The sequence below is a fragment of the Hemicordylus capensis genome, chromosome 3 (genome assembly GCF_027244095.1).
Source record: "Hemicordylus capensis ecotype Gifberg chromosome 3, rHemCap1.1.pri, whole genome shotgun sequence".
Taxonomy (NCBI): Eukaryota; Metazoa; Chordata; class Lepidosauria; order Squamata; family Cordylidae; genus Hemicordylus; species Hemicordylus capensis.
The window spans coordinates 94678734-94706138 of NC_069659.1; the positions used below are offsets into that span (position 1 = coordinate 94678734).

Consider the following 27405-nt stretch of genomic DNA (forward strand, 5'->3'; position numbering starts at 1 on the left):
TCTTTTTGTGGCCTTTAAGGCTTCTAAGATGGGATGCAAGGTCTCTTCAGCCATTATTGCTCAATGGGTCCGTTCACGCATTACGATGTTGTATGAAGCCCAGAGACTTTCGGTGCCTGGCCAGATTACAGCACACTCAACTACATCGGCAGCCACTTACGCTGTGTTATCTTCACCGGCGTCCCATGAAGAGATTTGCAAGGCGGCTACTTGGTCATCGCCTTTTACATTTTCAAGGCGTTACAAGTTGGATGAACATGAAGCTGCCAGAGCGGCATTTGGTCGGAGGGTCCTGCAACAGGTCCTTCCGGGTCAGTAGCTCCAGCTTGGGTATTTTCCTTCCCATGGTTGGTGCTGTGGTATGTCCCAAGCTTGGGTGACCTCCTACACCAGCCGAGAAAGGTACATTGGTACTCACTGTGAAGGTGTCTTCTGGCTGGTGTAGAAGAGGTCACCCAAGGCCCACCCGGGTTGTGTTAGGCTGGAGCTGATGATCTGGTTGTAGGGGGACAGTTTTTCTGTCTTTCTCTGCATTATTGTTTGTATATTGTTGTATATTCTCTGTTGTGTTTCTGTGGTTTTCATTCCGTAGCTTGAGCTGTTTTAAGCACTGAGGAGATCCGCCCACATGCACTGGGTTAAGGATCTTCAAGTATGACTACTTCCTGCCTTTTGGAGCATGTGGGGGGATGTAATCCCAAGCTTGGGTGACCTCTTCTACACCAGCCAGAAGACACCTTCACGGTGAGTACCAATGTACTTTTCACCACCAAAACCAGTGATATCTGGGCCATCTCGCCCACCCCCTCCTGCTTTCCCCAATCACCCTGCCCCACCAACAGCCCCTATACTTTCTCTCTCCACTGAAGTACCAACAGCTTAGCGGCTTTGGTTCCAGGGCATACTTGATAAGTCAGTCTTGCAGCACAAACAAGCTCTAAAAAGTGGTCCAGGAACAACTCCTCTTCCTTCCTCATCCAACTTTCCTAAAATAAAATAAAAATCTAAGAGGAAATCCCACAGAAATAAAAAGAAAGAAAAGAAAAAAGTCAGGGAGCTTCAAGGCTCTCCATCCCATTTCTCAGACATTTTGGGGTATGACTATCCAGATCCGCATCCCAGGGGGCCTGATCTGGATCCTCAAAACCCGGGACCCAGCCTTGATGTTGCAAATCCTGATAGCCAGAGAACCCAGACACTCCCATCCCATGAACAGAGAACCCAGATGTAGACATGGACTCTAGCGAGAAAGGGGTATGGTCAGACAACCAAATCTCTGAACCCTTCTCCGAGTCCTTTAACCTTGTTCCACCAAATAATTTTATGCATTTCACAAAGCTGTCAATACACGGCCTCCAACAAACAAACTCATAGGATCACTTTTCACCATCCAGGGAAACCCTAGTATTTCCAATGCCCAAACAACAAAACGTGACCTTCCCTTCCCTTCCCCTGATTGTTTTTTGGACACAGTTAAACAGGAATGGAAAACACCAGCAACTAATAGAAAGCAAACTCCTCTTGTTAATGAGTTTTAATGTCTTACTCAAGAAGCTTCAGCGAGGGTTTAGGCTCACCCACCGACATAGCCATGGTGGCCCTGTTGTCTGGTGCCATCCTCCCTCGAGATGGGGACTTCTCCCTCTGACATCATAATTAAAAACTGATGGAGTCGACCCTAAAAAAAGGACACAAGGTGGCTTCACTATCGGTTTATGCCTCTGCCGCCACAACCATCATAGGATGGACATCCCTACTTCGGGTAGATGTGCTGCTCCAGGCTCCTCCCACAGATTGTAATCACCAAAAGCAAATTCTCCTAAAGATAGAAAAAGCACAGGCTTTCATAGCCAATGCTACCTTGGGCTCTATCCATTTCTCCTCGCACTCCATGGCCTCTATGGTGGTGGCAATGAGAAACCTATGGCTTAAACACTGGCAAGCAAATTCTGCCTCATGCACAAACCTGGCAGCAGTAACTTACACTGCAGCCAAACTCTTTGGCGATGATGCTTTTAAAGACAAGAGGAAGGCACTTCCTTCAGTCCCTCACAGGGATAACAGATAACAGCCATGAAGGCCTTGCCAGCCTTTTCATCCCTTTTGGTTACACCTACAGACCTTGGGATAGGGACTCTAGAACACAATGCCCCTTCTGGAACAGACAACACAACAACACCAACAGACAACCAAACCGACCATGGTTACTACCCAATTCAAGCCTAGGCAGCTATCCTGACTCACTACTCCCCTGTGTGGGAGGTTGCCTCTCAGACTTCTTCCTTGCATGGAACATATCATGGAACATATATTGCCAACATATCCAACAAATGGATTCTCAACACCATGTTACATGGGTACAAAATAGAGCTAACTTCCCTCCCCACCGACTGCTTCCTTCCAACACCAGAGTCATGCCAGTCTGTTGTGAGCAATTCAACATCTGGAATCCATCAACACAATAGAACAAGTGCCAAAGGGGCAGAAGTGTTTATTTTGTTCACTGTGCCCAAAAAGGACAGTTCCCCCAGAGTTGTACTGTACTTAAACAAATATTTCAAACATAGAAAGTTCTGGATGGAAACCCTATGATCCATTGCAGAATCCCTCCATCACTTTGACTTCATGGCCTCCATAGACCTGATGGATGGAGTACCTACTCATGTCAGTTCACCCAGTGAGCCTCACTTCTGCACTTCAAATATGCAAGCCTTCATTACCAGTACAGGGCCCTACCATTCAGCCTCTCCTCAATGCCCAGGATCTTCACAAAGATTATGGGCCCCCTCTTAGCCCACCATTGGCTGAGGGGAGTTTAGGTATTTGTCTATTTAGATGTCTTGATTCTGTCTCCTTCCCTCTCAACTGCATGGTCAGATGTGAACAACACTCTTCAGGCACTATTGGAACATGGATGGTCAACCATGCCAAGAGTCACCTACTTCCTCAGTGGCGGGAGGAGAATGGGGACCTCTGGAACAACGGGAAACGGACTCTCTCTCACCAAGATTGCTCCATTCTCTCTCTCTCTCTGTCACCCACCAAGACTGCTCCATTCTCTCTCTCTCTCTCACCCACCAAGACTGCTCCATTCTCTCTTTCTTGCCAAGCCTCCTGTTGCATCCTTTCCCCTTCTCCCTGCTTTTCCAAAATTATGAGAAGAGCTTTTCATTTTTTCCCCCCCTTAAAAGTGTTCCATGTTATGTGTGATGATTTGGCAGACGTGGAAAGGAAGAACAATGCATTTTATTATGTATTTTGTATAGATTGTATAATATTTATATTATTAGAATGAATTCTAATTCAACTTATTTCATATTAATTTAATCAGTCTTGGCCTGCCAGAACATCAAAAGTTAAATATTAATTAAATTCATTTTTAATTCATTTCACTTTAATTTGTTTGATTATTAAGTGTTACTGTAATAATCAGCACCCTAAGAATTGACCTTGGCCCCCATGAACCAAATCACTGTTGGTTTTGGCCCGCCAGGTCATTTGAGTTGTGCAGGCCTGATCTAGACCCATTTCAAACTGGTTTTCAGGCAGGTTATGGGGTGGAGACTGCCTTGGTCGGCTTGATGGATGATCTCCAATTGAGAATTGACAGAGGAAGTGTGACTCTGTTGGTCCTTTTGGATTTCTCAGCAGCTTTCGATACTATCGACCATAGTATCCTTCTGGAATGTCTGAGGGTGTTGGGGATGGGGAGCACTGTTTTACAGTGGTTTCGCTCCTACCTCTCGGACAGATTCCCGATGGTGTCGATTGGAGACTGTTGCTCTTCAGAATCTGAGCTTAAGTATGGTATCCCTCAAGGCTCCGTACTTTCTCCAATGCTCTTTAACATCTACATGAAACCGCTGGGAGAGGTCATCGGGGGATTTGGAGCGGGGTGTTATCAGTATGCTGATAACACCCAAATCTACTTCTCCATGTCAACTTCTTCAGGAGATGGCATAACTTCCCAAAATGCTTGCCTGGAAGCAGTAATGGGCTGGATGAGGGAGAATAAACTGAAACTGAATCCAGATAAGACGGAGGTACTTATTGTGCGGGGTCAGAACTCTAGAGACTATTTTGATCTGCCTGTTCTAGATGGGGTCACACTTCCCCAAAAGGAACAGGTTCGCAGTCTGGTAGTACTTCTGGATCCACACCTCTCCCTAGTTTCTCAGGTTGAGGCGGTGGCCAGGGGTGCTTTCTGTTAACTTTGCCTGATACGCCAGCTGCGTCCTTGAGATGAACAGTGGTACATATGTTGCTAACCTCCAGACTTGACATCTCCAATGCACTCTATGTGGGGCTACCTTTGTACGTAGTCCGGAAGCTTCAGTTGGTACAGAATGTGGTGGCCAGGTTGGTGTCTGGGTCATCTTGGAGAGACCACATTACTCCTTTGTTGATAGAATTATACTGGCTGCCAATAGGTTTCTGGGCAAAATACAAAGTGCTTGTCATAACTTATAAAGCCCTAAATGGCTTAGGCCCTGGGTATCTAAGAGAACATCTTCTTCATTATGATCCCCACCGCCCATTGAGGTCATCCGGAGAGATCTGTCTCCAGTTGCCGCCAGCTCGGCTGGTGGCCATATGGGGGCGGGCTTTCTTGGTTGCTGCCCTGAGACTGTGGAATGCGCTCTCTGCTGAGATACGATCCTCCCCATCTCTGACAATTTTTAGAAAGCGTTTGAAAACCCACCTCTTCACCCAAGCCTTTTCTGTTCTTCAAAAATTTTAAGGTTTTAATTCATGGTTGATTTTTAAATTGTTAAATTGTTTTAAGTTTTTGTATATATTTTAACTTGTTTTATACTATTGTTAACCGCTCCGAGACGAAAGTTTGGGGCAGTGTACAAATGTAATTATTATTAAGAAGAAGAATAATAAAAACATTTAAACCAGATTAAAATGCATTAAAATTGCAATTAAAACTAGATATTAAAAACCAGATATTAAAATGGGTTTTTAAGGCTCTCCTGATGGCCTCCAAAGACAATCCTCTTCTATCCATGGGGGTGCATGGGGCAACCCAGGGGCAACAACTGAGAAGGCCCAATCCCAGGTCGCCACCAGATGAACCCCTCCTGATGATCTTAATGAACGGTGGGGATATGGTAGAGAAAGTCTCTCGAGTAATCCAGACCTAAGCCATTCAGGGCTTTAAAGGTAATAACCAGCACTTTGTACTTTTGCCTGGAAACATATCAGCAGCCAGTGCAACTCCTTAAGAACACACATAATGTGATCTCTCTAGGATACCCCAGTGACCAATCTAGCTCCTGCATTTTGGACTAACTGAAGTTTCCAACCTACATACAAAGGCAGCCTTGTATAGAGAGCATTGCAGTAGTACAACCTGGAGATTACCAGCCTGTGTACCATTGTTTTCAGGACATTCTTCTTAAGGAATGGCTAGAGTTTTTTAATAAAAAGTGTTCCTGGCCACAGCCTCAACCTGAGGCACCAAGGTGAGACCTGGGGGCAAGAGTACTCCCAAGCTACGAACTTGTTCTTTCTTGGCGAGTGTAATTTCATCCAGAACAGGAGGTTATATCCCATCTTACGACCCCCAACAATGAGTACCTCCATCTTGTTTGGAGTCAGCTTCAGTTAATTATCCCTCATCCAGCCCATTACTGCCTGTAGGCAGGCATTTAAGAGGCTAGTGCCATTTCCTGATATTGATGACAAGGAGAAATAGATTTGGTTGTCATCAGCATATTGATAAAACCCAGCACCAAATTCACTGATGACCTCACCCAGTGGTTTCATGTGGGTGTTTAAAAGCATTGGTTTTAAAAGCATTATTCAAAGTCTTCTAAACCAATGCGTTTGGCATTTTCATGAAAACAACTTTTCATGTTATGGTTGATGTTCTCCAAAAGAAACAAAGATTGAAGTGCATATTTTCATGTGTTATTTGAGGTACTTGTGCAGAAAATCGAGAAAATAATAGCGCTGTTAATAACTCAGTTAGCACTGTTTGCACAATATTATGTTTGGCATTCATGTTATGAAACAAAAGCTTACCAGAGGTGTTTGACAGTACTGTAAAATTTCTGAATGAAATTTTTATGTTGAATGTTTAAACCTTGCTTTTTTGTATTTTTTTTTTCCTAGCTCAAAACTCAATGGCTGGTGAAGGAGTGGGCATTAGCCAAGAATTAATTACTTTAGAAATCTGCTCTCCAGAGGTTGCAGATTTGACACTGATAGATCTACCAGGGATTGCACGAGTGGCTGTGGGTAATCAGCCACAAGATATTGGAGATCAGGTAAAGAACTGAAAATGTCTTGGACATGGCTAGGTAACCAATAGGATACAGCAGTGAAGATCACATGGGTAAATTATGCTAATTTGAAAGGCTTTCTGGCAAGACATGGGATCAAGCTTCTCAGAATTGTTCCAGCATACTGGAAGAGTGAATGGTTCTATGTTGTGTTCTGGCATGAAGTTCCTTTGCTTACTTTAGAAGGCATCCTGTTTCATTGCCTTGACTTACTGCTAATCTCGATCCTATTTCACATATACCTTACTCTTATTGGTCCAGCCTCCAAGCAGTGAGCATGAAGGAAAGCTACTGGAAGAACAGTCAACAATCTTTTCTAGAACATCTGATGATACCTTACTTTCAAGGAAAGCTTTCTCCTTGAGCCTGCTGCATGCCTCTTTTCCATCCTTACCTGCCTGTCTCCTGATCTTCATCCTGTTTGCCTGCTATGTTGGTATTCCTAGCTCTAATCTAGCCTTGCTTTTTACCATAGAACTGTTCCTACATTGACTCTTTCCCTGGATCTATCCTTGGCTAGACATCTTTCCATCCCACTCAACTATTGATAGGAGTTTGTCAAACAGTGAAATTTGCTGCAGATTTGGTAACAGTTCTTTCTTATGCTTTATTGTAGATCAAAAGGCTGATTAAAAAATTCATTGCTAAGCAAGAGACAATAAATTTAGTGGTGGTTCCAAGCAATGTGGATATTGCCACGACAGAAGCATTGAAAATGGCTCAGGAGGTGGACCCAGATGGAGAAAGAACCCTTGGTAAGGAGCTTTTTATCATCATGCACTGTTAAATAGGTTGGCTGTTTTTAGATTTCAGTTTCCCATTTCTCATTACTCTATTTGTTTTGAATCAATTAAGGGATTCTTCAATAACTCTCTGCCCGCATTGAACCCAGGTTTTTACCATCTCTTATTTGCTTATTTGGATTTTTGCTGTTCCCTGTCCTGAGGACAAGTCACTACAAGTTAAATCCATGACAAAATTAAATGTATAATAGAAATTGTGTACATTATGGTTAGGAGAGGAGAGCTGGTCTTGTGGTAGCAAACATGACTTGCCCCCCTTCACTTAGCAGGGTCCGCCCTGCTTGCATATGTATGGGAGACTTGATGTTTGAGCACTGTAAGATATTCCCCTCAGGGGGTGGAGCCAGTCTGGGAAGAGCAGAAGGTTTCAAGTTCCCTCCCTGGCTTCTCCAAGATAGGGCTGAGAGAAATTCCTGCCTGCAACCTTGGAGAAGCCACTGCCAGTCTGTGTAGATACTACTGAGCTAGATGGACTTATAGTCTTACTCAGTATATGGCAGCTTCCTATGTGGGGGGTGTGTGTGTGTGTGTAATTAAGGCATTGAAATTCTGCTCTTTTCCTAAATCTGTACCAGTTAACCCAGTTCCTTGGAAGCTAGTCCCAAAGGTTTCTGAAAGCTCTTCAGCCTTCTGTTTAGTCCTGCCTCTTTGGCTCTGCTCACCCGATGGAGGGCCAGACTCGGTTGTGTCTCAGAAAGAGGGATCCTTGATCCAGCCATTACTCCATAGCCTTTCCCTGCCAAGCTGGCTGACAACAGCTACACTGTGAATGAAGCTGAAACAGTTGGGTGAAGAGAATATCTGTATGCATGTAGCTGCATCAGCTGGAAAAATCCCTCTTTGCTACCCTACCCAGAAAAAATGGTGCTGTAAACATGTCTCTATTTTATTATGCATGATGGCTGTCATTCTGACTAATGAAACATGTGCATTAGTAAGGTCTGCAGGACACTGCAAGAGTCCTCGTGCCACTCCCCCTGCTTGTTGCACTCATACTTCTGAGTGAAGCCCATTCTCCAAATGTGCTCAGTAAGGGTAGAAACAGGTCATTGACCCTTATTGATGTGTTCTTACAGAGAAGCACAGGCCAGGCTCAGAAGTGCTGGTGCTCTTTCACAAGGGTGCAAGACAACTGGTGGAGTTGCACAGGGGCTCCTGCTGTGTCCCTGCAGACCCTGCTAATGGACACTCTTTGTTAGGCTGGACCATTATTTTTATGTTTTTTTTTCCCCTTTCACAAAATCTCTATCTCTTAAACTTCTAAATGTGATGGTATTGCTGTTTTGGAGGGCCTTGATAGAAATGGGGAAAATCAGGTTCTTGTTAGGGATGTTTCACCACACCATACACACACTCGAATTCAGCCTGTGGAAACTCTTAAGAGAAGGAAAAGGGGGAAAAACCTGGTAGCATGTTAAAAAAAAAACACCCATGTGTTTTATTTTGAAATCTAATTATTATTAGCGATCTCATTTCTGAAAAATGTGCAGTGGCAATTGTGGGCCATTTAGCTGTCCCAGCTGTTTTAATCTTACAATTCATATGTTACCAGGGCTCATGTGCTGCCCATTATAGTGGGCTATAAAGAACATTCAAAGACATCGTATTTTGCTTTATTTGGGTATGGAAAAGTAACCCCCCATCATCAGCCCGTAGAACAAATTCTAAGTGGTGTTCACTATGCATGTAAATGCTTATTTCTGTCATGCTGCAGATGCCTAGTTCCTGTATATATTGTCTCTTCATATTTTGTAATAGGAATCTTGACAAAACCTGACCTGGTAGACAAAGGAACTGAGGAGGCTGTTGTTGACATTGTGAGGAACTTGATCATCCACCTGAAAAAGGGATATATGATTGTGAAATGTCGTGGGCAGCAAGATATCCAGGACAACATGACTCTGGCCTCTGCAATCCAAAGAGAGAGAGTATTTTTTGAGGACAGTGCACATTTTAGGTACTCAGAGAATTGCACATGATTTTCCATACATTGTGCCAGCTGTGTAGTATTTATTATTTACTAGTGTCTTTAAGCCCGTTAAATTAACGGGCGCTAGTAGAGCTTTGGGGCCACACTCCTCCTCCTCCATAACTCCTAGTGACACTGGCTCCTCACAGAGTAGTTTGGACCGAAGGGCAGGGCAGGACAAAAGGTGGCAGCTCTGTCGCTCATTTGACCTGGCACCGTTTACTTGAAAGCGGCGACGTGGGGAGCGGAATTACTAGGTTCCTACCTACCGCCATTGGGGCAAATGGGACTTGAGGGCGGCGGCGGCGAGCGGTGCACCAGGCTCCTCCGGGGTGGGATGGACATGCCTTTGCATCCTCCTGCCAGTCTCAGGGGAGCCATTATGGGAGCGCAGAGGGCGTGCACCGCTCACTCCCTCCTGCGTTGGGGCTGCTCCCCAGAGGCATGTGAGGGCCCCCCGAGAAGCGCGGGATGCTGCTGGCCTCAGTCCTCCTCCGGCCTTCCTGCGCGCCCCCCCCCGGCTGCTTGCTCTGCACAGAGGGAAGGGAAAGCGGCCTTTCTTCCACAGCCTGGCTGTGTTGCCCAACCCTGCTGGTGCCCATCCGGTCTCCGATCATGCAGCCAGCCAGAGCTCCTTCTTCCTGTTGCAGTATGGGAGCTTTCAGCAGAGGCGGAGTGCTGTCGGTCTCGAGCTGGGGATTTCTAGCTCGCTTGGGGCAGCGAGGTCCACGTTCCCGATTCCAAGCAGGTGGGGGCAGGGACCGGGAGGGAGAGACTTGGGGGAGTTCGCTCAGGAGGAGCGATGCTTCCTCTTCCCTCTGACCCGTTGCTGAGAGGAGGGATCCGATCTTCCTTCACCCGCCTAATGCCGCCGCCATCGGGGCCAGTCGGCCCGCCGTGGCCGCCGCCACCTTGCCTGCATTCCCGCCGCGGCCGCTGCCATCGGAGCCAGTCACCCCACCGGGGCCACCGCCGCCTCGCCCGCACTCTCCTCCCGGCCCCACTCTCCTCCCGGCCCCAACATGGCCACCGTGTCTCTGCGGCCGTATCTTTCTCGGACGTTCTGGGCATGCGCTCTGCTCCGCACATGCCCAGAACAGCCGAGAAAGACACGGGCAGACACAGGATTACACTTTAGCCTTTTATTATAGAGGATTTACTTATTTAACATATTTCTATACTGCCCAAAATCTATGTCTCTGGGCGGTTCACAACAGACAAAAGCAGCATCAAAACATTAGTTAAAACAAAACCAAGAGATTTAAAACACAACAATTATTTTTTTAAAAAAAACAATGCTCTAAAACAGCATTAAAAAAAGTAAAAACGGTATCACTTAAAAGCCTGGGTGAACAGATGTGTTTTTAAGGACCTTTTAAAAGCTGTCAGAGATGGGGAGGCTCTTATTTCACTAGGGAGTGCATTCCAAAGCTTCGGGGCAGCAACAGAGAAGGCCCCTCCCTGAGTGGCCACCAGACGACCTGGTGGCAAATGCAGATGGACCTCTTCTGATTATCTCAATGGGCGGTGGGCTTCATAACGAAGAAGACATTCTCTTAAATACTCAGGACCCAAGCTGTTTAGGGCTTTATAGGTTATGACTAATACCTTGTATTTTGCCCAGAAACACATTGGCAGCCAGTGTAACTCCTTCAATACAGGAGTAATATGGTCTCTCCTGGATGACCCAGAGACCAGCCTGGCTGCCGCATTCTGAACCAACTGTGGTTTCTGGACTACATACAAGGGCAGCTCCACATTGAGTACATTACAGTAATCCAGTCTGAAGGTTACCAGCAGATGTACCACTGTTTTGAGGTCATCTATCTCAAGAAACGGACGCAGCTGGCGTATCAGCCGGAGCTGATAGAAGGCACCTCTGGCCACCGCCTCAACCTGGGACACCAGGGAGAGACTCTGATCCAGAAGCACCAGCAAACTGCGTACCTGTTCCTTCTGGGGAAGTGTGACCCCATCCAGAACAGGCAGATCAAAATTGTCTCCAGAGTTTCGACCCCACACAATGAGTACCTCTGTCTTATCTGGATTCAATCTCAGTTTGTTATCCCTCATCCAGCCCATTACCGACTCCAGGCAGGCATTTAGGGAGGTTATGCCCTCTCCCGATGATGCTGACATAGAGAAATAGATTTGGGTGTCATCAGCATACTGGTAACACCATGCACCAAATCTCCTGATGATCTCTCCCAACAGTTTCATGTAGATGTTAAACAACATCAGAGACAATACAGAGCCCTGAGGGACACCATACTAAAGTTCAGATTTTGAAAAACAACAGTCTCCAAGGGACACCATCTGGAATCTGCCCGAGAGGTAGGAGCGGAACCACTGCAGAGCAGTACCTCTCACCCCCAACCCCCTCAGACGCTCCAGAAGGATACTATGGTTGATCGTATCGAAAGCCGCCGAGAGGTCCAAAAGGACCAACAGAGTCCCACTTCCTCTGTCAATTCCCAGTTGGAGATCATCCATCAGGCTGACCAAGGCAGTCTCCACCCCATAGCCAGCCCGGAAGCCAGTTTGAAATGGGTCTAGATAATCTGTTTCCTCCAAGACTGTCTGGAGCTGGGAGGCCATCACCCTCTCAATTACCTTGCCTAACCACGGAAGGTTGGAGACAGGCCTGTAGTTACTCAGCTCTGAGGGATCCAAGGTAGGCTTCTTCAGAAGCGGTCTAATAATTGCCTCCTTAAGACTAGGAGGTATCCTACCTTTCCTCAGAGACGCATTTATAATCTCTACCAGGCCTTCTACAACAACTGCCCTGCCAGATAGTAATGGTTGCAGTTGAAGTTTTTTATCCTTCCATTTGTCTGGACATCTGATTCTATACACTTGAATCGGGTGCTAAAAGCAGTATGCTTATAAGCATAAGCTTGATTTTAGAATTTTGATCCTAATTGTTTGTTAAATACCTGAAATAGAAATTATCCTTATGTGAACACAGTATTTAAATGTGGAGGGATATCTGTCTATGTCTATCTTCTTCTTTTCCTTATTGGTTTAAGCCTCAGTTTTTTTAAGTCCTGGGATATTTATTATATTCAGGTCTTTTATGACTGTATAATTAAATCTTTGCCAGCACACACCTGTGCTGCTGCTTCTGCTTCTGGCTCTGTTTCTAACAATCTACAATCTGGTTCTTAAACCTTTTCTTCAGGTCCTTGTGCTGATGAGTCAACATCTGTAAACTCATCTGTTTCTAGTGTGGCTCTTTCTGTCTGGGCATACAGCCAGGAGTGCCCTATCAAGGCCTATTGAGTCACAGGCTTGTTCTGATACTGTTCTTTTTTCCTCAGCTTCTGTCTCTCCTTCTCTTCATGGACCTGTGTAATGTGTGATTTTTTGTTTTGTTTTGTTTTTTGTTTTTCTTTCTTGGTCTTCCTGGCAAGGTGTGGGTGCCTTTTTGGAGCTAGCTGGGGTGGAAGATTTGGGGTGGCCTATTCCGACAGTTTCAGCATTCGGGAGGTATGGCGTGAGAAGGCTGGTTAGCCAGCTCAGGGGTCGCAATCCCTGCAATCTGTGTCAGGTTTCTGCTTCCAACCTTCCTTCCTCTTCCCTGGGACCAAGTGACTGGATTGCTGGTTTGCAAGGTCTTGGGTTGCTGCTTTTCAGTGCCAGGTTGATTTGCAACAAGACCTCTTCCATGTTTGATCTTGTTATGGAGGAGCGGGCCAACCTGGTATGTATTACGGAATCCTGGCTGGGCCATGATGGCAATGTTGCCTTATCTGAGATCTGCCCTCCAGGATTCCGTGTGTTCCATCAGCCCCAGGGCCTTGCCCGGGGAGGTGAAGTAGCAGTGATTTGTAGGGAAAATCTCACATTGATTAGGGGCCCTGCCTTGCAGGCAGCAGCACCTTTTCGTGACACTGGGTCTTCGCGATAAGCTTGGGCTGTTGCTTGTGTACCAGCTGCCTGGCCTCAGCCCTTCCTGAGCTTCTCGACCTTGCTGTGGGCCTGCTGGTTGCGAACCCCAGGTTTTTGATTCTGGGGGATTTCAACCACCCTGGGCAAGGGTTCGATGATGGCTGCCCATGGTTTCATGGCCTCCATGGCAGCCATGAGCTTGTCGCAACTTATCTCTGGCCCGACTCATGTTGGCAGTCAAACTTTAGACATGGTTTTTGTCTCTGAGCAGTGGTGACATGAACTTAAAATGGGGGACTTATCCATCTGTCCCTTGCCGTGGTCTGATCACTCCCTAATTTGTTTGTGGATCACTGCCTCTCCTTCCCTTCACAAGGGTAATGGACCTATTTGGATGGTCTGCCCCAGGCACATTATGGATCCCGATGGTTTTCAGAAGGCGCTTGGGGAGTTTCCCAGCAATCTGGTAGGCAACTCGTCAGCGCTACTTGTTGAGATCTGGAACATCAGGGCTACAAGGGTGCTTTACAAGATTGCTCCTATGTGACCTCTTAGGCCTCGTGAATATCAACCTCCTTGGTTCTCTGAGGAACTTCAAGAGAAGCGGCGAGCCAAAAGCTAGAGCACTAGGGGTGTGGACAAAACCAGCTGGCCCGGTTTGGTTCGAGGCCAAACCAGGCTCGAACCCAACCGCACCAGTTTTGTCCAGCATCCCCCTTGACCCCCCCCCGGTTTGGTTTGGGGAGTTAACGGACCCATTTAAAAAAATAAAAAAAAATTTAACCTTGTACTCCCCTCGGGGGAGTACCTGGAGGTGGTGGGCGGTCCACGGAGGTTCCCCTGCTGGCCTCCTAAATAACCCCCTCACCCTGTTCAGGCGGTGCTCTTCAGCTGCAGTTTGGCCTTTACCTGGTGGCCATATTGGTGGCTGTGCGCCTGTGCACGTGGCTTTTGCATGGCCCAGACCATGCAGAATCCTCTTGTATTCAGGTAAATATAGTAGCCTCTCAGTATTTCCTGTAAATGTATGCTTCATATATTCACATTTTTCTTTGTCTCCTACAGTATCCTTCTGCAGGAAGGAAAAGCCACAGTGCCCTTACTGGCTGAGAAACTTACAAGTGAACTTGTGGAGCACATTAATGTAAGTTAACAGATAACTCTTTTAAATGAGATTAGCTTTTACTTCTGTAATATAGCTGTACTTCTTGTATTTTAATTGCATATTTTAATTATATTAACCACTTTGAGATTATTTTAATGAAAAGCGGTATATAAATCAAACAAATAAATAAAACTATATCTTAGTTCTTTGTTATCTCTGTCTGCCCTTTATAAAAGTGAAATATTCTACTTAGCCAAAAGATCTTTTCATTTCCAGATAAGATTTTAGAGCTGGTGTACATTTCTTCCTTTTTCTTTCTTTTTTAGAAATCGTTGCCAACTTTAGAAGAACAAATAAACTCTCATCTCCAAAAAGCAAATGAGGAGTTGCGCAGATACGGCAAAGGAGCACCAAAATCTGACAGCGAGAAGCTGTATTTCTTAATAGATGTATGTGTGTGTGTTGTATGCATGTGTGATATTCTGGGTCTTCCTCATCTTAATAGGTTGCATCTTTTACTGGGCCATTGTTTATGTAGGACTGTACCAACCTAGGAGGTACTTCACACTGTTAATCCACCTTAAAGTTAAGAGAATTGTTGATCCAGTATGTTTGGTTACAGATCAAAAATGCATTGTAGCATTTGGGTTCCTAACCAGTCTCATTCTGCATGCATCTGACATTTAGCTCACTTTATGTGCTGTCTTTGGAAAGCTCTGTGTAATTCAAAACTCTGCATAGTCCTCCATCAACAAGAACACTGACTCAATGCAAGTTAGTGCTTTCTCTCTTTTGAACTCTTTTCTGAGATGAACAATAACAGCTACTATCTCTATACTCCACAAATCATAGCAGACACATCCAATTCTACTGAATGTAAGCCATTAATTTTTCATTTAGGCTCTCCATTTCTTTCTGTATCTGGGCAAGCTTCATTTCAAATGCTCAGTATCACAAAGAAATGAACTGTTAGTTCTCTTGCTGATATTCAGACTCCTCATTGAATAGATTGTGTCACTGAACAGATTATGGGGAGATCACCAATCAATTGGTTGATCCAGGTCTGGCCTAGGAGGTGGGCGAGCCAGGCAGTTGTCCAGGGTGCCTACATGAAGGAGATGCCAAGCTGAGCTTAGTGACTTACTGACTGAGTATACAGGGAGCAGTGCTGGGAAGACTGAAGAAATTGCAGAAGGCCTATGAGACCGAGAACTAGCAAATAACTGAGTGTTAGCTCTGGGCATTTTGAGACCAGAAATGAAAGAATATGTCACACTTTAACTTGCTAGCTCTTCAGAAAGTAACCACGCCTTATAATAACCGATATACCTTTGTTTCATAGTTTTCATTCTATCAAAAAGATATGTCAATTTGTCTTTCTAATCAATAGCTGCATTGTCCCCTTTTTTCAATTTGTCTTTGCAGAAAATCAAATTGTTCAATGAAGATATCTTAAGTTCTGTACAAGGAGAAGAAAAATTGTCTAACGATGATTCCAGACTGTTCAGCAAAATTCGTAAAGAATTTCAGAATTGGGGCCAAACACTTGATCAGAGTGCCAAAAAGGGTAAGTTTGGAAAAGTCCATGTTGAGAACAGCACCATGATTATTGCTGTTTTGATGGAATTCAAAATAGAGTACACACAAGAATGAGCACTGCTCAAAGAACCTTGGCTCGCATGCGCAGAGGCTTCCACTACCGTAAGGCAGCGAGGCAGCTCTAAACTCAGCCGATGTCTTATTAAGCAGCTGCGGGAGGGCACAACAATTTTGCCCCTGCCTTTGCACGATCCTTGGGGACATATTTCTAGATAGCAAATAACACTAACTGTGGCGGGGGGGTCAACAGAAATTGCTTCGTGCGTGCTCTGTTGGTTGACAAGATGCAAGGACATCTATTGGTTGACAAGATGCAAGGACACATCTCCCCATATGGCAGTGGGTGGCTACATAGTGTTTTGGACCCCCACCAGTCCTAATAAGACATTACATTGTAGTGCCAGACCACACAATAGGACAGAGATGTATGAATGCATCTCCATTGTTTCTTTTTTCAAACTGCTGCAGGGGGGAAGATGAGGACCATGGTGCAGGAGAAGAGGTTACCCATTTCCCCTTCACCCTTTTCTCGATGAAAATGGTGACCTTCGGCTGCATTTTCTTTGGTAGTAAGAACAGGTGTTCAGACATTTTTACTTCCAGGACAAATAGCAGCACTACTTTCTGTGCAAGACCAGAAGGTTCTTGTCCTGTTTGTTACAGATTGCTAAAATATGTACATTTAATATGCCGGGAACGTGACGTTTTGAATGTGGACATTTTAAAATGGAGGAAGAAATTCACTTAATCCACCCCCCACCCCCCAAAAAAGCAACCCTCCACCGCAACACCTGTATTCTGAGAATGCACATTGGTCATTTACATGCTCATTATAGTCTGAGAAGCTTCAGGATTAGGAGCCTAGAGATCTAAACTTGAGTGCTCAGTTTTGCACACTTGGGGAATGTTGCATTATGCACACATTAGTCAGGGAAGCCAGAACAATCTGAGCCAGACGCTATTAAAATAGTGTTGGCATCACCTAAAAGCTACCAAAAAGCCCGTTCCAAAACTGTGTTAAGCTTATGCTCTACATTACAGAGCATAGGTAACAATAAACTTACGTTCTTCTGATAAAATACTCAAACACACAAAAAAACCTGGCATCTGAAAGTTAAGTTTAGCTTGGTTATTATGAAGGCTATAATGCAAATTGACCACTTAAGAGCCAAGGCAGAACACTTTCAGATAATCCATGCACTGAATTATTAAAGAGATCAGAAGACTAAGGCAAAGATAGGAAAGAAATGGAAAGGAAATGTTGAGCTCTGTCTCTGAAAACCTGGAGCCACAGTGGCCCTGCCACAATGTCCCGAGTTACATCCATGAGCACAGAGGCAGGGAACTATATCGCCTATTATTCTTCATCCACATCATCTGTCACTCATATTTATCATTCTCCCATATATGAGAACACTACATGCTTATGATCTTGATTATGCAGTAAAGATGTGCATAAAAAATAACTTCTCAATCATCAACCAATTTCCATGCATTCTAGGAAAAACTATAACGTGCAAAGGATATTGTCAACACTTCGCTCACAGCATCTCTGACCAGTTGTTTCCCTGCCTCTTGTTTAAAACCCTACAACTAGACACTATCCTTGTATGGAGGCCTGATCTACACATGCAAGTAGATGGGGTGATGGAATTCTAAGGAGAAACAGTGGACTGCACCACTTCACTTCAGAATAAATCTTTGAATGTTCCCCCTTTAAAAAACAAAAACCTTCCCTGCTAGTTTAAAAACAAATCTGACTCATCACATTTCATCAAGGAGAATTTGGGGTAACTACTGTCCTACACTTTTTTTTTCTTTTTGCTTGGGAAGCACTTAGAAGTGTGATCAGTTTGCCCACTAGGTGACTATACAACAAAATGGTAAATGAAGTTCAGTGCAAGTAAGTATAAAATGAACACTGGAGCAAATACTCTTCACTGAATGCATGCACTGAACTGGCAGTGGCTAACAAGGAAAGAGGCCTTGGCTTATAGATACCTCGGTGAAAATGCCTACTCTTTGGCTGAGGTGCTACACGATGTTATGCATGTGGTGGAATGTAATGTTCACACAATTACGCAAGCACAAAAATTGCACAAATGGAGGGCACAAATTGAACAAATAAGAGGGAGCCCATTATATAGTGGCCTCACTGTTGCACAAGTTCATTTGCACAATTTTTGCATTTACACAACTGTGTAATGTTGCATAACACTTTGCAGTATGCCGGCCATAGAATAGATGTGCCATTGTGCAAATGTTGCATAACACTTTGCAGTATGCCGGCCATAGAATAGATGTGCCATTGCGCAAATGTTGCATTCCATTGCATACATAATGTTACGCAGTCTGTCTGCCTGTGTGGTGGCTGTGTGAAAGGCACACTCCATGCTAAGGGTTCTTTTCGTGGAAAGCATCTGGAATGCAATGTACAATTCAGGTTGTTGCATCTCAAAGATATACATGGTAGGGCTGGAAAAAGTGCAGAAAAGAGTAACCCAAATGATTGGGAGAATAGAACACCATCTCTTGAGGAAAGACTAAAACATCTGGGACTTTTTCAAAGAGACAAAAGAAAAGGTACCATAGAAGTTTATGAAATCATTCATGCTGTGGAGAAAGTGAACCGAGGGAATTTCTTCTCCTCCTCCTCAAATTAGAACTTGTGATCCTCCAGTGAAATTGGTTGGCAGTAGACTCAGGACGGACAAAAGAAAAATACTTCACATTCGTTCACTGCCACAGGATGTAGTAATGGCCAGTAACTTAATGCCTTATTAGGAGACTAGTTAAGTTAATGGAGTATAGGTCTCGGCTGTTATCCAGAAGGCTTTATGAACTCTTCATTTTCAGAAGTAGCACTGTGAGATGCAGATACTAGACTAGATGGGCAATTGGTCTAATCCAGCAGAGTTGTTCTAATGTAAGTGGTACAGTCCATTCTATTATCTCAGGACTCTATAGCTCATTCTGCTGCATGGACTTGACATTTCTAGTGTGTTTCTGAAATGGCAGCTTGAAGCTTTAAAAGCTAAAGTAAAGTGTGCCGTCAAGTCTATTTCAACTCCTGGTGTCCTCAGAGCCCTGTGGTTTTCTTTGGTAGAATACAGGAGGGGTTTACCATTGCCTCCTCCTGCGTAGTACGAGATAATGCCTTTCAGCATCTTCCTGTATTGCTGCTGCCCAAGTATCAATGGGAATTCTAACCAGTAACCTTCTGCTTGTTAGTCAAGTATTTCCCTGCCGGCCACTTAAGCTAGCTGTGGGTTAATTCTCAATATTAATGGGTTTGCTTATTAATGTCACCTAAAATTAAAAGTCCCATAATGGTGCCCTGAATTTATGGTGTATGTCATGAGGTGATTTTTTTTCATTCTGCAGTTCAAAAAATCCTACATCAGGAGGTGTGGAGATATGAACAACAATATCGTGGCCGGGAACTTCCTGGGTTTGTCAGCTACAAAACATTTGAGACTATAATAAAGCAGCAAATCATGGGACTAGAAATGCCAGCTGTTGAAATGCTGAAGAGAATAACAGGCAAGTCATTTATTAATTGGTTTTTGACTAATAGAGGAAACGTTCCATTTGAATTCTGAAACCTTTATGCTTCACACATTGGAAATGAATATTTACAAATAAAGGACAATAGGAAAAATGAATGGAATTGTTGCTTAGTTTGACTATAGGATTACAGTAACTCCTATAATATACACTAATCCTATTTGGGGATGGGGACATAGTTCAGTGGTAGGGCATCTACTTTGCATGCAGAAGGTCCCAGGCTCAATCCTGGAATCTCCCAAGTAGGGCTGGGAAAGACTCCTGCTTGAAACCTTCGGGAGCCACTGCCAGTCAATGTAGACAATACGGAGCTAGATGGACCAATGGTCTGGCTTGGTAGAAGATAATAGGAAATGGCAGCGGGGAGGCCTTTGCTTCATGGATTCTGATTACTGTATATTTTCCCCCCTCAGAACTAGTGCGTCAAGCATTTACAGAGGTTGCTAAAGATCATTTTGTAGACTTTCACAATATTTACAGAGCTGCTAAGGTAAGAACATGTATGATGCAAGTCAAACTCTCCTAGTGTAGAGCTTCTTATGTTCAGAAGGAGAGTGTCTTTGACGACTTGCCTGTCCTGCAAAAAAGTGTATTACCATCTGCTGTTTACCACCAATACCTTGGACTTAGCACTGCCCTAGTGGTCAAGTAAAACAAACTTCTCCCTTTATTATATATGGATTTTTGTGATTGCGGCTGGCTGTTTTGTTTTCTACTGTGTCGCTTGTTTTCCTTTATCCATCCTTCTCTCTCCCCCCCCCCTTAGCTCCTCAGTTATTCACAATAAATCAGCTGCTGTTTTCTCCTTATTTTCTCTCTCAGTTCATGTCTTGTCTTCACTTAAGACATCTACTTGTACTCTTGATCCTATTCCTTTTTTAAACTAACAAGAGAATGAGGGAGGGTTCCAGCTCTTTCATCTTCACCTCTTTCTGTTTTCAGTATTTCCTTGACTTTTGGCAAGTTTCTCTGGCTTTAAATTTGTTATAATTTCTCAACTTCCTTTTAAAAAAAAACACACCTCAATTTTTCCTTGTTGATATCACCATTCCTTGTTTTGTTTTTTGTTTCCAGATTACTCAAACTTGTGTCGTGCTCTGTTTGGATTTTTAGAAATCTAATTCTTTTTTTTATCCTTGCCAATTACGTTTCCATTCCTACCATTCAACAAAATCTAATTTACTTTCCTTCCTTCATTTTCTTTTTTTGCCTAGATGGCAAATCTGTCCTCTACCTTCAGCTGATTGCACCCTTCTTTCTCCTCTGTAAATGTAGAACCACACACACACAAAAGTTCATACAAAGAAGAAAGAAGGGAACAATCAACAGTATTGAATGGTTTTCCTTTCATTCTAACCATACTTACGAGTGGGACTGGTTGAATCATATCTGGCCCAAGTGACTGTTGTGGGAGAACTCACACATCCTGCACATCTCTATTTTCTGAGGCCACAACTCAAGCAGCATTTCCCACAAGCTCTCATTTTAAGAGGACAAGAAGTGGGGCAGTAAGGGCTGCATCTCATTTGTCTGCAGTTGCCAATCCAGAAACTGGTATTGGACACAAAATGCACCATCCTGACAACATCTGCATTCATGTTTTTAAAAATCTAGTTCCATTGGTTGTAGATATGGTTGAGCAGTGTCTGGTAACCTCCCACATGACAGGGGGGCAGGAGAAAAAAGTCATGGGATTAGAATTTCAGTGCCCTGCACAGTTCTTTATCTGGCGGGCAAAGAAAACATGCATATAAGCAGTGGCCAACATGCTGTGCCCCCAGGGCTACTGTGCACATAAAAGGCAGCCCTGGCAGCTTTCTGTTGCAAAACTCTTTTAAAAAGCAAGTCTGGGCACTTGCTTTGTACAACTCTTTGTTTATTCAGTTTATATACCACCCTTGCTAAAATGGCTCAGGTCAGTTTAATTACAATCAGAAACACATAATAAAACAATTGCAATCAAAAAAATTTGAACCAGATTAAAACTCATTAAAATTAGACACTATTAAAAGCCAGGCTAAAAAGAGAGGTCTTTAAGGCTCTCCTGAAGGCCTCCAAGGAAGATCTTCAGTGGCTGACATGAGGAGGGAGATTTCTCATAGTCCCATTGAAAGTAAGAGGGACTGAAATTCATTTCAGTGGGATTACTTTGACTATTTTTCCAGCCAGGGTTTCCAGTGGAAATAGCATGAAGCAAGTGCCCACACATCATTTCAAGGAGTTCTACAACAGCCTGCTCCTGCAACAGACCTAGGGCTGCCATTTACATGCTCGGCAACTCTGGTGGCTTGCTAATGGCGGCCAGTATCTTATGAAGAAGAACTGGCCTACATACAGTGCAGCACCCCACTAATCCAGGAGCAGGAGGCACGTGCTTGTTCTGTAGTTCTCCAAACTGAATCCACACTCCTAACAAGCAGAAGCTCTATCACTACTAAGGACTGCATCATCGCTGCAGTGACAAGTCTCCCATTATTCCCAATGGGAGGCTTGATGCTACAATGATAATGCAATTGGTAGTCGTGACAGAGACTCTTTGAGCTCATTAGCAACACGGATGCGGTTTGGAGAGACACAGAATGAGTGTGCACATCCCTCATTTGGTTGGTAGGGCACTGTCATGTATGTAAACCATTATTTCTTAGTGTGCATGAATATATTCAGTTCACAGAGCTAGTTTTTCTCATTGCAGAATTTGGTACAAAACTGGGCATTTCTCCCCAAAGGGAATATGAACATAATCAAATGTTGTTAGCTGAACTTGTGCTTATATTTGTTTGCACTGTGGTGGGTTGGAGGGCTTGCAGTAAAAGTCAGTTTTGAGAAGGCCTTGTCAATCTTAAGTGCTAAGGAAGGGAGTTCAAGATTAAGGATCATAAGGAAACGTGCAAGGACATTGACTGGCATGATGCACAGCTCACCACCTCCATAAAGATCTATAGCAGGGCTCTCAGAGGAAGCTCCAACACTGTCCTGAGGCAGCAACTATGGAAGCAGGATTTCTAAGGTTTCCCCACTGTCCTGAATGAGGGATCCTCTGGAAGCAAAGCTTCTGCAATCGCTGCCTCATTGCTGTGTTGGAGCTTCCTCTGAAGTACCTGCCGTGGATCCTTATGGAGGCGGTAGGCAATGCACCATGTCAGCCATTACATCTAGTATTGGTATGGAACAGTCAAAAAGGGATGCTGCCATATTACATTCTGGAAATTTGTACTATGTTTGCTTATCACAGAATAGAATTGAGGATATTAAAGAGAAACAACTAGAAACGACGGAGGTTACAATCCGAAACCAGTTTGAGATGGAGCAGATGTTATACTGTCAAGACAATGTCTACAGTGAAGACTTAAACACTGTAAGGGAACAACAAAAAAACCCACATCAAAAAGATTCTACACATGTCCCCACGGTCTTCAATTTTGGAACCTTTCCTGTTCAAGAAGATGCTTCAATCACAGCAATGGCTTATCATTTGCAGGCATACTTCAGTGTAAGTTATAAATCTCTTTTCCTTTCTACAGATCATAGCCTGAGGCTACTGCCACTTGAGACATTTTTCCGATTGATTGATACAGGGAAATGTATGTTCTTCTGCATGGTTTTCAGTGCCTTACACCGTAGGGCTTTGCACCTGTGCAGAGACCAGTTCGGAACATTCCAAATTTCTTAGGAGCCCCACCCCCATTCCCTTATGCACTTGCGCATGCCTCCTCTTCCCCTTTCTTTCTTTGTCCACTGACAGATTATCATCTTTTCTGATCAATCTGAGCTTCAGCAAAAAAAAAGTTTTCAGTTAAGTTCTCCTTTCTTCTATTTGACTTTCTTTCCTATCAAAGTTCCCTCTTCTTTCACTTTGTTTTTCATTTCCTTCATCCCTCCCCCTCCTTTCGGGGTTTTCTACTCCACTTTTGAGTATGGCCCCAAAAGTCACCTTTAAAAGATGTATCCGCTGTGCCTGCAAACTCCCATCAATGGCATTTGGTAAAATTTAAGCAATGGACACAAGAGTCTGCCACATGTGCCTCCTCAAGACAAAACAAACAGGCCTGCAAAAACTGGGCCTCTAGGCTTTGCTTGTGGTTGTGGGAACAGGCCTTGCTTTTTTCAAAATCTCTTGCAACACCAACTATGCAGACCTCAGAAGCAGAACATCCTCCCCTCCCCAGTCTTACCACGACAGTGACCGCCTCGTCTTCTACGGCCCCATAGTCTAAACAGTTGGGACAAAGCACACTCCTGCAGCCAGCCTCAGAGCCTGCGACTCCCTTGGATTTGATTTCAGTACTGACTGCTATGGTACAGACTTCACAGCAAGCCTTGCTGAAAAAGAAAAGGCTCTTTCAATCTTCAGGCTTGGGGTGCAACTCCGCCCCTTCCAAAACCAGAAAACTGGCCTGCATTGGGCAATCCAGCCCCTCGCCTAAAAAAGAAACCTTCAGACAGATTGGATTCTACCACTACCACACAGGCCCTTCCAGCCTTTGATTCAACATTCTCAGCTGTCCAGTGCTCCCCAAATTCAGTGCACTTGACTCAGGATGTCGTCAACCCTGTCTTCAATCCCGAGGAATTTGAAGCAGAATTGGACAAGGGGCTCATGATGCCCAAGGTGTCCCAACATCGGAGCTGGAAGATACCTACTTGGATCTGGAGCAAGCCTGTTCTGTGACCTTGGCCCTGCAGTCCAAATTTGACCACCTCTACCCTCTGTTGCTGGAGAAGCGGTCTCGAGATGTTTCCTGCTCTCAGTACCAAGAATACTTGGAATGGGACAATTACCACCCACGGTCCCGATCTCTATTCTGGGACCAGAGTTCCTACTACTACTCCCAGGTTCAGAAGTAGAATTTTCTCAAGACTCTTACCACTACTCGGACCATTGTCTGGCCTCGTATCAACCCAGAGAACCCTACAGGTACGGTTATGAATACCCCTGGGAGGATCACTACCTCACTCACTCCAGGGCCTGTCTATGATCCCGCTCCCATTTGCAGATTGTGTGGCAAAAGTCATGGCCACTTCTTTTAGTCTCCGCCGACATGCCTGGCTTCGATCCTCGGGCCTTACCCAAGAGGCACATACACACATTGAAGACTTTCCATTTGATGGCCATGTGCTGTTTGGAGAGAAAACAGATGAGACCTTACAGAAGGTGCAAAAATTGCATAAGAAGATTAGCCTCCAGTCACAACCTTCTCGTACCCACAGGCCTACCCATTGGCCCAGGCCTCTGCCACCACGCCAAAACATTCCATACTCATCTTCTGACCACTCCTTTCATCCCCAAAGGTTCCCACAATACAAACAAAAGCAGCAATTCCAGTAAAATAAGCCACCTTTCCAGAAGCAACGCACTCAGCCTTCCTTCCCGAAAAAATAATGACTTTCCGCAGCTTACCCAAGTTGGCACTCAATTATCCCCTCACCTGCCAGCCTGGGAAGCAATCACTGCTGACTCATGGGTCCTCACAATTATCAGGATAGGCTATGCCCTGGAATTCTCAATTGACCCCCTCCCCGCCCCCACTCTGCTCACCACCAACCCTACAAGAACAGTACAAGACTAAGTCACCTCTCTCCTAGAGAAGGATGCTATCAGACCCGTACCTCCTTCAGCCAGTCTGGGGTTTTATTCCCCGTACTTTGCAGTCCCCAAAGCCAGTGAAGGAATACGCACCATCCTAGATTTGAGAAATCTCAGTTCTTGCATCTTCTACAAATGTTTCTGGTTGGTGATGATACTGGTCATTCTCACACTCCTCCGCAAACGAATGTGATTCGCTGCTCTGATCTGTACTACCACCTATCAGACCCCAACACCAAAGGTTCCTTCACTTCAAAATAGATGGATGCACTTATCATTTCAAATCTCTCTTCTTTGGCCTGGCCTCAGCCCCCCACATATTCACAAAAGGCATGGTGATGATCATTGCATTCCTTCAGGAGGTGGATGTTTAGCTGTTTCCATTCTTGGACAACTGGCTAATCATTGCAGATTTTCCCTTGCAGGTGACTGCATCAGTGCACACCACCATCACACTTTTCTACCACCTGGGCCTTACCATCAATTACAAGAAGTCCCAACTCACTCTGACCACTTCCATACAATTTCTTGTTCATCTTTTCCATTCTTGTCATGCCGAAGTGTTCCTCCCTCATTGCAGAATCCAAATGTTGCACACCTTGGTGGCCACAGTCGCATCCAACACAACTCATTCTGCGAGCACCCTTCAACAGCTCCTAGGCCACATGTTCTCCCTCGCGCGTGTTTTCGCTCCCGCATCTTACAGGATTGGTTTCTTTGCAATTTCATCCACCAAACAGACCGTCCTTCTACCACCCTCTGCCTTCCTCCTCATATATGGCTTTCTCTTCTGTGGTGGACAGACCCTCATCTTTCCGTAGGTATGCCCTTTCATCCTCCAAAGCCTACCCATATACTCACCATAGATGCCTCCAAACAGGGCTTTAGAACACATGTCAAATACTGTACCTCCACCTCAGGTGGTCCCCAAGCAAGGCTCATCATCTAAACTTCTTGGAACTCCTCGCAATCTACAAGTTGCTTAAAGTCTTTCTCCCTCTCCTCTGCAATTTTGTAGTTACTATACAGACAGACAACATGATGGCAAAAGCATACACAAGTAGACAAATGTGTTGGTACCCCTCCACGAGAAAAGAAGAACCCACAATTGTCTCTGAAATAACTTGAAACTGACAAACATAATTGGCACCACAGATGTCCACAGATGAAAAAATGAAGCTTTCAAAGAAAAGAACACCATACCTACTGTGAAACATGGAGGAGACTTGGTTCTGTTTTGGGGATGCTTTGCTGTGTCTGGCATGGGGTACCATGAGTCTGTGCTGGGAACAGTGAAATCTCAAGACTATTAAGACATTCTGGAGCAAAACATACTGCCCAGTGTCAGAAAGCTCTGTCTCAGTCACAGGTCTTGGATCCTCCAACAGGATAATGACCCAAAACACACAGCTAAAAGCACCCAAGAATGGCTAAGGACAAAACATTGGATGATTCTGAAGTGGCCTTCTATGAGCCCTGATTTGAATCCTATTGAACATCTATGGAAATAACTGAAACATGCAGTCTGGAGAAAGCACCCTTCAAACCTGACACAGCTGAAGCAGTTTGCTCAGGAAGTGTGGGCCAAAGTACCTGTTGACAGGTACAGAAGTCTCACTGAGAGCTACAGGAATCGATTGTTTGCAGTGATTGCCTCTAAACATTGCACAACAAAATATTAGGTTAAAGGTCCCATCATTTTTGTCCATGCCATTTTCATTTGTGTTATTATTTGAAATATTCTGTTGCATCAAAACTCTAAAGCAAAGTCTAATTTTTGTTAAATGCGGAATAAACAATGATGGGTGCCAATTACGTTTGTCAGTTTCAAGTTATTTCAGAGACAATTGTGGGTTCTTTTTTCGTGGAGGGGTACCAACACATTTGTCCACGTGTGTATATAAACAGACAAGATGGCACCAGCTCCAGGACCCTCATGCAACTTAAGGTGACTCTTTGGACATGGTGCATTACTCATCATAATCTTCACGCTGTACATATTCGAGGCATCACCAACTCCAAGGCCGATGTTTTGAGTAGGCTTCATACCGACACCCATGAATGGTTTTTGGAGAGCGCTGTGCCTTTTCCTCTCTTACACAAATAGGCAGTACCACCAGTTGACTTCTATGTATCCATGAACAGTTCCAACGAATGTCCCCTCTTCTGCTCTAAGGTGGGACTGGGGACGAATTCCCTAGAGTTAGGCTTGCCCAGTATTCCCTAGACACATTTTGAAATCACATGGAACGGCCTTTTTGCCTACAGGTGAAACTCGGAAAATTAGAATATCGTGCAAAAGTCCATTAATTTCAGTAATGCAAATTAAAAGGTGAAACTGATATATGAGACAGACGCATTACATGCAAAGCGAGATAAGTCAAGCCTTAATTTGTTATAATTGTGATGATCATGGCGTACAGCTCATGAAAACCCCAAATCCACAATCTCAGAAAATTAGAATATTACATGGAACCAAGAAGACAAGGATTGTAGAATAGAACAATATTGGATCTCTGAAAAGTATAAGCATGCATATGTATTCAGTACTTGGTTTGGGCCCCTTTTGCAGCAATTACTGCCTCAATGCGGCG

At 44.4% G+C, this 27405-nt stretch overlaps 1 protein-coding gene across 3 annotated transcripts in view; it reads left to right on the forward strand.

Moving 5' to 3' along the window:
* The window catches only part of LOC128351323 (interferon-induced GTP-binding protein Mx-like), a 49351-nt gene that overhangs the window by 15405 nt on the left and 6541 nt on the right, over window positions 1-27405 (forward strand). For 2 of the 3 annotated variants that reach the window (XM_053310782.1, XM_053310783.1), the window contains 9 exons: window positions 6124-6278; window positions 6910-7048; window positions 8855-9053; window positions 14022-14100; window positions 14388-14510; window positions 15487-15628; window positions 19045-19203; window positions 19641-19717; window positions 22460-22717. In XM_053310782.1, the coding sequence (XP_053166757.1) occupies window positions 6124-6278; window positions 6910-7048; window positions 8855-9053; window positions 14022-14100; window positions 14388-14510; window positions 15487-15628; window positions 19045-19203; window positions 19641-19717; window positions 22460-22717 (1331 nt within the window). The remainder of the gene's footprint in view (window positions 1-6123; window positions 6279-6909; window positions 7049-8854; window positions 9054-14021; window positions 14101-14387; window positions 14511-15486; window positions 15629-19044; window positions 19204-19640; window positions 19718-22459; window positions 22718-27405) is intronic. The other variant, XM_053310784.1, reaches the window with a different exon arrangement.